Consider the following 12,262-nt stretch of genomic DNA (forward strand, 5'->3'; position numbering starts at 1 on the left):
TAATAATTGCTTACACTTATATAGCGCTTTTCTGGACACTCCACTCAAAGCGCTTTACAGCCAATGTGCAGCCCCACCTGGATGATGCGACAGCAGCCATAGTGCACCAGAATGCTCTTCACACACCAGCTATCAGTGGGGAGGAGAACAGACTAATGAAGCCAATTCATAGATGGGGATTATTAGGAGACATGATTGGTAAGGGCCAATGGGAAATTTGACAAGGACATCAGGGTTACACCCCTACTCTTTTCGAGAAACACCCTGGGATTTTTTTTGATGACCACAGAGAGTCAGGACCTCAGTTTTACGTCTCATCCGAAGGACGGCGCCTGTTTACAGTATAGTGTCCCCATCACTATACTGGGGCATTAGGACCCACATGGACCACAGGGTGAGCGCCCCCTGCTGACCCCACTACCACCTCTTCCAGCAGCAACCTTAGTTTTTCCCAGGAGCTCTCCCATCCAGGTACTGACCAGGCTCACACCTGCTGAACTTCAGTGGGTTGCCAGTTGTGAGTTGCAGAGTGATTTGGCTGCTGGCTATAATAATAATTCAGTTAATTCTAAAGCAATTGCCCGTGTTATGGAAATACAGCCTGTCTGCATATATCTAAAAATGAATTAATAAAATAAATCACCACTGGTTAATTCTAGGCTGAAGAGAAGAAAAATAAATAAATTAGTGGTTTGCATGTGGAGCTTCTTTCAGTGTGAGCAATTACAAAATATTTATATCTAGAAATTATATTTCTGTTTTTTACAATAAGAAAAAAGAACCAATGTGATGATGAGGAGGGAATCCCAGGATAGCCAAGGTACTGAGGGCCACTACTTTTCTTGGGACGTCTGGGGAAAAGGGAAAGTTACATATTCAGTTATGCAAAGTTTGTTTTAACTGGTTTAACCTTTTAAATGTGATGGTGAATATATGACAGCAGATGTATCTGGAGTTTTTCTTTCTGAAAAGTTCTCTTCATCAGTGGGTATAAGTGAAGGTATAATTGAAAGTCCAATATGTGACATTTAATTAGCAGCTTCCGCAATGGCTTCATAAGCCCTCCCTTCACATCAAGTCATATAATGCCTTTAAGGCCAGAGGGAAAGTGCAGTGTGCACACATATCTGCATTCATCAACCCACTGAGGCTGGTGCGAGAAAGCTGTGCTCTTCTGCTCCATTCAAATAAGGTAATCTGCATTCACGTTGTTTAAGAAAATTGCTAACTCTACACATTCATTAATCTGGACAGAAATCTGGGATTTCTGATTTGTTAATAATTGATCATTTTGGCTGTAAAGTACTGTATTTTCTATTTTGTAGTAATTCTTTCTGAGCCTTTACATACAATAAGCATAAAGGTAGGAGAATGAAGTCAGACAGATCTAAGTCTTTCAAATGATTGAAACTAGAAATGTATTGTTAGCACACTTTGGTTTCCGATTTAAATAAACCACGACAGAGATTTTATTTATGATTTAGTCTTATATAATTAATAGAAGACCACGAGCCAAATTAGAAACACAACAGACACTGGAAAGGAAGAAACGCTGAACAGACTGCAGATTAATACATAGTGTACATGCATATTTAAGACAAAATCTGAACAACAACCAAGAAAATCTTTGACAGCAGAAACCCATATACTGCATGACACAAGTGGAATAGTTTTACACTAGGAATTTTTTTCAGTGAAAACAGCATAAGCACAAATATACATCCAGAATAAGAGAGATATCACTTTATGGGCAGAAAATATTTGATACATAGTGATGGTTATTATTGCACACTATACTGTATACAGCAGAGATATTATGCAGGGGATATGCTATATGAATCTCCCTGTTAGTTAACACTTTCCATTAAATTACAACATTTACAAATAGTTCCACCATAACTGTTTTCAATAAAATTACAGACATTAACAAAAGTTTCTGATATTTTCTGTATTTTCCTAATTTTTAAGGGAGAGTATCAAATATAATACAATAAGATTGGTAGTTTTCAGAACTATTTCACAACCAGTATATTACTTTAGGAAAGAATGTGATTTAAATATAGTAGATATTTATTTCCCAACCCATATTCTTGTAGTTAGATTTTGCAACATACATGAAATACATATTTACAGGTAAATACTATTTCTAAATTTGATGCCTTAACGCTGGAGGAGTATATTCATTGTAAAACCTTAAAAGATGATACCAAATATGATGAACTAATGCAATCTTTCTCCCCTGTCAGTGGCATATAGACATTCAAAAAGATCTGCACTCATGAGATAAAATATGAAGAATTTACACCATAGAAAGACTTGGGTGCCTAGCAAGAATAGCTCACATAGGATGTGACATAGTATACATTACAGTTTTTGAACTACCCAGTTACCATCACATGTTTTACCTGGAATCTCTTCAGCTGGAGCTACGATGAAGATAAGAGTTGGATTGCACTACACCAGTTTGAATCCACTTTCCCCTGATTTAGTTCTGGAGTTTTTCTGGACAGAGAAGTTGATTAAATGTACCTTTATGAACAGGTACCCACTGCCAGCCTCTCCCTGGGGGGCTTTAAGACTCATTTTTTACTTGGGGTTCCCAATATTTTGGCCTGTGTACAAAAGGAGTGAGTGTATGAATTCTCCTGGACAGCGGCCAAGAGCTTAGGGACTGAGGCTGAGGCTTCTGGTCTATCAGCCTACATACTGGACGGCTGTGGCTGCGGAGCTGTATCTGAAGGTTCCTCCTGGAAGAGGCTGCGCAGGGACAGGAGCTGGGGGTCCCCGCTGTGCAGACGCAGCCCTGCGCACTCGCTGGGTTCTCTGCCTGATGTGCTCATGGTCCAGGTGGAGTGCCGGCTCAGCTGCCCTGCCACGGCAGCTCTCTGCCTGCTCCAGCATGGCAGCCTGCCCCCCTGAGCCAGGGAGGGTATCTTCCAGGTGGGCAGGAGAGGACCCAGGGTCTTGCGGCAGGCTCCCCGAAAAGTGGCAGAGGAGATGCAGAAGAGGATGGGGTCCAGGGCACTATTGATGTACCAGAGTGGCAGAGAGAGATATGTCTTGAGTACTGTGTAGAGTGTATGCACTGCTGAGGACCAGATCTTGATATACATGTGCATGAGGGAGGAAGCCAGGTCAGGGAAATTGCACACAAAGAAAGCAACTACCACAGCACCTGCAAAACAAGATCAGCACAATAAGGAATGTTTATATTTAATCAAACTAGTCAATGGAAAACAAATTCCCTTTCCAATGACGGCCTGCAGAAAACCCTTTGGACTATGGCTTGAATTGATTGTTACAGTATCTCTGTGCTGGAAGTCTTTTCAAGACCAAATCAAAATCTAGGGTGAAGCCAGACAATTGTCCTTTGAGGACTCATAGCTGACAAATGCCAGAAACATAATTTCACTGGAAAGACGTGCAGATACAAACGTTTTGAAAAATCCTATATTTAATGGCTCATTAAGTCATATCCTTTTGTTTCACGTCGGTAGCTGTGCTAGCATACGTGGGCTGCAAAAGAACAAGTAAAAACTTGACTCCATGCTGAAAAGAGAAGAGAAGAAACACAACGTTACGGCTGTGGCACCTTCTTCAGTGTGTCAGGTGTGTTTCTTCTCTTTTCAGCATGAAATAAACCTTTACTCGTTCTTTTATATCTTATTATCTATTGTACGTGTTTATGTATTTAAAAAGTCCATCCAAAAAAAGAAAATGTCAATTCATCCACTATCTTAGATTTAGCCATCGTCAGTTTTTTCTATTTTTTTTTTTACTTTTCTGCAATTACCCAAACCCTAAACCTAACCCCAACTATAACTCCAAGCCTAAACTATACAATAATACTCCCTTGATGGATTTGTACAAGATGCTTATTAGTGACAAAAAGTAATAAGTACTTATCCTCCATATGTCAAGCAATTTTTACATAACTTCACTCAGTGACTTGCAGAGGCAATTATCAATAATCCCTAGGTATAAATAGTTTTAAAATAGATCTGTGTGGAGACATTTTAGATAATTTTCCCATCCAACTTCTCCCATCAAAAAATGCATTTTCTAAAAGTAAATATCAAATCATCTTTTATTCTTAGATGCATTTTCCCCTCACTGGTTTGTCACTTTGTACATTTGTTCACAATTGTTTTAGGAAGCTTGATTTGCTCCATAGGAGCTTTTCATGGGGTCTAAACAATGGCCTCATGTCATTGTTAGTCACATCAGAGGAGAGGTGCCTCTATGCAGCTCTTTTGATATGCTTTTGTACATTAGTGCAGAACAGGATTTAGAATTAGATGACTATCAACGCTGAAGCTAACATCTTGTATATAAAAGAGATCTGTGGGATGTTTTATAGCACTGTGGCACCATCAATGCCTTTCTTTAGGTGGAAAACCCATAGCTGCTACTATTAGACAGTTACTGATTTCAAACAACCTAAGAGAAACATTGTAGCTTAAAAGGCTTTGTGTTCTATTACACTTCAAATTTGCACAAAGTGCGAACATTGAACAGAGGAAAACCTAACAACGACAGATGCCTCACCCATGAGCTGAAGGGCTCTTTTCTCATAACAGGGCAGTTTCCCACTGAGACGGCTGGCCGAGGGGCTGTGTGCCACCACCACTGTCCTAGTGAGACCCATCGCCTCTCTCTGGTGGCTGTTCCGGCGCAGGTGGCAGAGGATCAAGATGTAAAGGGTAAAGATGGCTATCAGCGGCACCAGGAAGCACAGGATCACTCGCATTTGCAGAGCTGCCTTGTAGATTGGGAAGGGCTCGCTCTCCGTCAGCTCGCACACCGTGGACAGCAGGAAGGCCCCCTCAGGGGACGTCAAGGTGTAATCCAGGATGCAAGCGCTGGCTTGGCCGTACACCAGGGCAAAGGGCACTGAGCTGGTCAGGGCAAGGAACCAGGCAGCAGCCAGGAACCCAGGCAAGCGTGACCTCTGCAGGCTGGAGAAGGACCACATGGGGTGGCAGATGGCCATGTAACGCTCAGCAGTAAACGCGAGGATGGTCCAGCTGGTGGTGGCACAGTAGATCTGGCGGATCATGAAGTACACCTTGCAAAGTGAGTTGCCCAGCCTCCAGGGGTAGTACTCCCAATAGTAGCGGTACAGGGTGATGGGAATGGTTAGCAGCTGCAAGAGGTCGGAGAGCGCCAGGCTGAGCAAGTAGAAGCGGATGGCACTGCCTGCCATGCGTGGATTGGTCAGCAGTGTGAGAACGCTCACCCCATTGGCCAGGACCCCAAACACAAACAGTAGGCTATAGAAGGCAGTCATGGGAATTGCAATGTGGTAGGGCTCCCTCTGGGTGACGCCGATGTGCAGGTGTGGCTCTCTGCTGCGGCTGAAGTTGGAAGAGGCGACCTCGTCACTTTGCAGGGAGCGGTTGTAGTCCAAAAGAAAGTGCATGCAAACCATTGAGGGCAAGGCGTCAGAGTGGTTCATGGTCTTGCAGTGACAGAAGGACCACCAGCCTCGCCTTTCTTCTTCAGAACCCCTTGCAAAGCAGATTTATGGAGACGATAGGGCTGCTGCTATGAGCCATTACACTACAATGAGTACAACAGATGGAAAAAGACAACTGGAGGAATAATTACTGAGCAACAACGGACTCCTTTTTGAGAGAGTAAAGTTGAATATTCTGTCTCAGATTCCTTCCATCCTCATAGCCTTTCTCCCTAGAGTAATTACAAACTAAATGGCACTTTTTTAAAAATGTTAGCATCTTCTTTACAAAGCATCCCAATAGCAGTTACTTTGAGATTTCTTAAAGCTTACAGTTATCTAATTTTCTGCACTCCATGCACCATGTAGCAGGTGTTTAAGCTGATGCTGACTTCTGTTAAAAACAGGATGTGAGATGTAGATGGCGCATTAATTTGTGCTTCAATTCCACAAAGATTTACTTTATACTCTTTCATTCAAGGAGGCTTGAGTAGTTTTTGACACACCGAGAGGTTATCTGCAGCAAGGTATTTGCACTTACCTGCATTCTCTCTCACTATTTGCCTCCTACTGTGTGATAGAAGATAAATGTCTTTCTTTACAGCACATTTGAAGTTTTGGATGAGCTTTCAGCACCCATTGTTCATGTTTTCAAGTGCCATCTTGTGATACAATGCATTTGAGTGCCAAGATCAATTGCTTCTTAACCTCTTCACCAGCGGGGGTCCTTTGAGCTAAGTGCAAATGATGGAATAAAATTTAGATTGATGTGGCTCTTCCTCCAGGCCTCTCAGCTTTGGTGGATATACGCTAAGAGGAATGGAAGAGAAAAACACAAAGCCATAAAAAAAACTTATCTGGACACCAGGGACACTTTTAAGAAATGCAGTAGTAGTAGTAAATGTTTTATACTTTGTATTAGCCTCTATATAAACAAGATACATCCACAAACAACTATTTGCACTGCCTCTAGGAATGCAGTTCATTAATTTATTAACCATAGTCCAAATTGCTTGTTGTCCTGTTCTCCTTTGATATTAACACATCTATTATTCATTGATGCAAGTGGCAACAAAGAGGAACCACACAATACCTATTCTGGTAGCCTTGTTAGACAATTCTAGGAGTTAATGGAAAATATAAAAAGTATATGATAAATTTAGTTTAAAAAATACAATGAAATTGATACAAATATAGGGCTACTTAGCAAAAAGTATAATTAAGCATTAACACTCTTTGCACTAAGAATCTATAAGAATAATATTTATTTCAAAGAAGAAAACATTTGAAGTCAGTTTGTGCAGCTTTTTCTCCTTCACTCAAACAAACCTCATTAAGACACTGGTCGAAGCAGGAATGCAAACAATCTACCTTTGGAACCTTTAATTGGTACTGTAGTCAGTGCATATAAATCTTGAGCTAAAAATCAATGATGCTGTTACAGCTTTAGGAGACTGAGAAGTGTCTTAGATTTTAGATAAAGTTTGTGACACTTGGTAGAGTAAACACTTCTAGCTTCAAAGCAGAGGGGATGTTTGGTGAAATGTGGGGGTTCCTTGATTGGAAACCATTGTAAAGTTTACCTTGGTATACCTACTGTAGGTAAGTTGTGGCCAGCAGTCATATCACCATCCAGCTCACAACTGGCAGCCCACTGAAGCTCAGCAGGCATGAGCCTGGTCAGTACTTGGATGAGAGACCTCTTGGGGGAAAAAAGGTTACTGCTGGAAGAGGTATTAGTGGGGGCAGTAGGGAGCACTAACCCTGCAGTCTGCGTGGGTCCTAATGTCCCAGTACAGTGCTGGGCACACTATGCTGTAAAACAGGTGATGTAAAACTGAGGTCCTGACTCTCTGTGGTCATTAAAAATCCCAGGGTGTTTCTCGAAGGGAGTAGAGGTGTAACCCCAGTGTCCTGGCCAAATTTTCCACTGCCTTTTACCAATCATGGCTGCCTAATAATCCCCATCTATGAATTGACGTCATCACTCTGTTCTCCTCCCCACTGATAGCTGATGTGTGGTTGGTGTACTGGTTGAACTATGGCTGCCGTTGCATCATCCAGGTGGGGCTGCACACTGGTGGTGATGGAGGGGAGTCCTGCTTTGAGTGGAGTGTCCAGAAAAGCGCTATATATACAGTAAGTGTAAGCAACTATTATTAATGATTGTTAATGAGCAATACAGAAACACACAATATAAGATCACAACAAGAAACAAGAACAAGAAAAGAGGGAAGAAAGAGAGGAGAGACAAGAGTCCAGAAGAGTTGGAACTTGAAGTTTGCGCCAGGCTAGAGCCCCTACTTCATGAGCATCCAAACAAAACCTGACTGGAGCTAAGTTTTTGAACCTTGCTAGAGAGAGTTTGCTATTCTGTTTTTAGGGAACATGGGTGTCCAGGGTAAAAAATACCTCTTTCTTGCTCGTGGGTGCATTTCTAGAATAAGGAGATAGGCTCCTATTTATTTTGTGACAAGAGCAAGCCAAAGCGAATCCACTTCAGCCTTCTTGTTTCCAGAGATGCAATGAACCCCATTCCCCAAGCCACATCACCTCTAAAATCATCCCAGCACTCAAAACAAGAAGCATTAACATTTCCAGTTAAACGGCGAAGAACCTGAATGTGCCTGGAGATCCTATCCTGGAGAAAACTCAGTTAGGAGTTGGAGGTTATGAATGATTATTTTATTTAATGTGACTAAATGCAGGAGACAGAAGGCAGTAAGTGGGATCTACTGTATTTGAATTTCAGTATTACTATTCTTACAATAGTAAACATTAATAGTGGAAAGAACTACATTAAGGTTCTAAACAGGTGTTTTTGACGGCTCTGTTATAAACACGTAATCAACTCAAATTGGCAATTTTAACTCAAAAACTGTGCACCTGGTGGTTTTATGAAATCCTATGAGTCTAGCTTGGTACTTTATCATGCATAACAATGCTGCTCTAGAAAACAAACTCATCTGCTCACTGTTTAAAATGTAAGTAATGTGTATGCCCCAAATGAGCTGAAATAAAACTGCTGCACGTGCATTAATGCAACTTCAATAAACTACCATTTGTTAAGACTGTTTTAATAACAATAACCTTGCTATTGTATTTCTTAAATACATTTGCACATGCTTATGCGCGTTTCCAATATGTTGACTTACAGTAAGTTAACTGCATTACTCAGCTGCACTTGATACTACAAAATAGAAATATTACACAGGTGTTATGCTTTCCTTTATAGTTACAGTATAATAATGCTCTCACTGTAGATATGAATAAGAATAGCTAAATTACCTCCTTATACACTGATTTGTTAAAAAGGATTTTGTATGTCTAGTATTAATTTGTGGAATATTTCCTCTTGATGCTCGCAGTGAATGTGTTTTCTTTTTGAATGCTTCTACTGACCTTTGACATACTGTAGATGTTCGACTAACCTTGTTCTTTTTTCCTCCCCATATAGAGAAAACAATAAGGATCTACGGTACATGTGAAACATGCAAGTGATTTAATACATAAGATAAAGCCCAGGCTTTTATATGGAAATGTGTTGCGGTTTGGTCATCATGCTTTAAAACAGGACACTGCCAATCCACAAACAGCAATCAGAAAGACCCGTTCTGAAATGCACTTTATGCAATGTGTTAAGAATTAGCTCTTTATTGTGAACAGAATAAAAAAATAGTTTATTCAGAATTTTGAACTCAGGACAGCTGTGAGACTAGGGAAGAAATATGGATTTGAAGATTTATGGAGATATTAAGTGCATGTACACTCTAGACTGAAAATACTTCTTATGCAGTATATTTATGGCTCAGATTAATCCTTTTGTTAAATAGCCAGTTGTCTTTGTTTGAAAGATTCTGGAATGAAACATCTCTTTACTTCTTAAGCTTTATCTAAAAAGTAAAATAAAGAAAAATAAGACTGTGCATTAATTGCATTCTGCCACACCACAACTTCCCAACTGAAGCCTCACAGAACTCTAATTTCGCCTTAAAGTCACATACTACCACCAGAGTCCATACGTCGCATGTATGGTAATGGACCTGAATGAAAAGATGCAATGCTGTTACATATTCCCCAGAGAAATCCAAGAAAAGCAAAAGCAATCTTTAAACCTATGACACAAACAAGATTCACCTGTGAAATTACAGGTGATACAATAACAGGTGTGACTGACCACAGTAATTGTGGATGGGACAGGCATTATGCAGATGTGCAATGATATATGAAGGTAAATTTCAATATGAAATCAGTGGCTCTGAATTGCAAAAGACAAAGCATGAGAAACTTAATATTGATTGAGCGCTTTTTTAGTAATTTTTAGTATTTTTTTACTCAACCTTTAGATTTCAACTATAGGTCAGAGTTGTCTATTTTCCTGGAAATCCAGTGTGTCTGTGGGTTTTCATTCCAATTCAGCTCTGAACAAGTCAAACCACCTTCATATTTGTTCAGTAATACTACTAACTGCTCTTCAGGAGCTTCTGCTCTACACAGACCTAGAGAACCGGAATACACTGGCTCTCCACTACCAGGATTTGGATACCCTTGGTTTACAGTTAATTAAAGGTTTCCATATAAAATATTTGGACACACCTCATCTATTAATTCAGTCCTGGCAATTTGAAATGACTACAGTATAGGTCAATAAAAAAACCCATCTGACCTAGTGGCTACTTTTACAAACTACATGTAGATTAAGAAGTGATAGTTAACTATTTCGATCATGGCAACTACAGATTCTGTTATTATATTTTACATCATTACAACTTTTTACTCTATATAGGATGCTGTAATCTCAAACAGGTTTCATGTCTGTGCCATTTGCACCTACAGTATATCTAAAATTGGTGTCCATATGTCTGTTAATCCTTCACTATTGTTGTCCAGTTTAAGCCATTTAGATTGCATAATGGTAGCACCCTCTTGATTCAGTTCCCTAGATGGCCAGATCTGTTATAAAGTCCCACATCTACTATGAAAAAGGGTGCTGTATATCTGAATCTTCATGCCTAGTCATGTCTTGGTTCCTTATATTCTGAAAAAGGTTTCTTGCATTTTCTTTATGCTTCTCGAGTTGAGGTACAGGCATTTAAAAAGGCACTTACTTGATCGGGTACTTGTTTTAAAATGTATCTTTACTTTTGGGCTGGGCCAGTTATCAGCTTCTTGTTCACTAGTCTAAATTCTACCTAAATTCTAGTTTAATTCTACTGGTACGCATCGTAACAAAGCCAGTCGGGTTTGATTCAGATCGACCGTTTTAAAAGACCCACAGCAGACTTTGTTTTCAAGTAATACCATACAACATAACAATCACAATTTAACTAAATGATCAAGACATGTTGGGTAAATATCGAAAGATTAAATGTCGCAATTGTAAATACTGTACACAGTATAGCGGACGTCTTTTTGAGGATACATAAAAAAGCGATTTAAAAATCATGAACAAAATTACTGCACATCTTTTAGCAAAACGAAGTTTCGTATAGTGTTAGCAATCTACAAACTTAACATTTATCATAGAGCGGGTATATAATGTACAGTAGTTTCTGTGAAGGCAGCTCAAGACGTAACCTGTTCGATTATGGGGTCTATAACAGATGCGTAAACGATCTGAACCTGCTGTTTTATTTTAAGCAATGAGAATCTGGACAAGATATTTACAAAACACCGAAGGAAAAAAAAAGAAACCCTAATAACCTAAAAGGTATGGTTCTCTATATAAATAAGAAATTTTAGTAAGGTATGCTTACAATTATCGGCACCGCTGGTAATTAACCGCAGTTCATATGAAAATAAGGACGATGTTTCACAAACAACAATACACAAAATAAATTCATATGTTTTCAAATGATTGTAACATAAAAACATTTGAAAAGAGGTCTACAACAAAATAAGGTATCGGAAAGTCTACGATTTACATTTAGTCCACAATTACAAAATATATATATATAATTAATCTACAGTAAATGCGTTTGGCTATAAATATGAAACTGTAAAGAAAACACTAATGAAAGTTCAATTCAAGTGTAACTAATGGAAGAATACAATTTGAACAATCGTAGCTACTTAAACGACGGTGGCATGGGCTTCATGAAGGTACCATAATACAGTATGAGCATGGCTAAAACTGTCTGCTTTAAACGTCGTGCAGTGCTTTTGGGAAGTCTAACTGCAGCTCAGTTCCCTCTGTTACAGTCCTCGGAGAAAGACGCGCTCGTACCTGTGGATCCCGAGTACAGCCTTTCTCTGTGCTCTCCCGTAGAAAGCTCGGCGTTAGTGAATAGGCGCGCAGCTAAAACCAGTCTCAGCCTTGCCTGCGACGCGCATCTTACCGCGCTGCCGCCTTGAGCCGCACTGCCCGGAGTTCTGTGCACAACCTGTTGGAAAGGCATAGTGTCACAGCTGCAGAGCAGCCACCCCCCACCCCCCAACCAACCATGTCTGTTTCCTTTCATTACCTATGCCAGTCCAAGTATATTATTTGGTGCAGATAATTGCATCTCCAGCGTGTATTGATTTGGACGTATTTAGTCATTCAAATACGAAAGCCTTTTGAAAAATGTTGCCGTCTACTCTGCTAATATCAAACACAAGAATAATAGACCGTGCGAGATTAAAATGGTTAAGGCTCAAAAATACAGTCTGAAGTGTCAGCATGTTCTAGAAGCTTTTGGCTAGTGAAGACATGCATTATGATCTAGAACAGTACCTCTCTGCACAATTCATTTTAAAGACAAAATACAGCAGCCCTTCTGTCGCTGTTTGACTTCCTACACACATGGTTTAAAGCACATTTTA

General features: G+C 40.0%; 1 protein-coding gene across 1 annotated transcript; it reads right to left on the reverse strand.

The window, feature by feature from the left end:
- Nucleotides 1–1,517: 1,517 nt before the first annotated feature.
- Nucleotides 1,518–11,808, reverse strand: gpr189 (G protein-coupled receptor 189). Its single transcript, XM_015347676.2, has 4 exons — nt 11,685–11,808; nt 6,000–6,268; nt 4,549–5,562; nt 1,518–3,175 (listed from the first exon to the last, which is right to left on the reverse strand). The coding sequence occupies exons 3-4, from the start codon at nt 5,456–5,458 to the stop codon at nt 2,700–2,702; spliced, it is 1,386 nt and encodes a 461-aa protein (XP_015203162.1). The 5' UTR covers nt 5,459–5,562; nt 6,000–6,268; nt 11,685–11,808; the 3' UTR covers nt 1,518–2,699.
- Nucleotides 11,809–12,262: the final 454 nt, after the last annotated feature.

This window comes from Lepisosteus oculatus, chromosome 4, assembly GCF_040954835.1.
Source record: "Lepisosteus oculatus isolate fLepOcu1 chromosome 4, fLepOcu1.hap2, whole genome shotgun sequence".
NCBI classification, from domain to species: Eukaryota; Metazoa; Chordata; class Actinopteri; order Semionotiformes; family Lepisosteidae; genus Lepisosteus; species Lepisosteus oculatus.

Excerpts from the sequence above, each read along its gene's own strand:
- gpr189 (XM_015347676.2), bottom strand. The coding sequence starts at position 5,458 with ATGAACCACTCTGACGCCTTGCCCTCAATGGTTTGCATGCACTTTCTT. Across the intron at positions 3,176-4,548 it reads AAGAGCCCTTCAGCTCATGG|GTGCTGTGGTAGTTGCTTTC; the intron begins GTGAGGCATCTG and ends CTTGTTTTGCAG.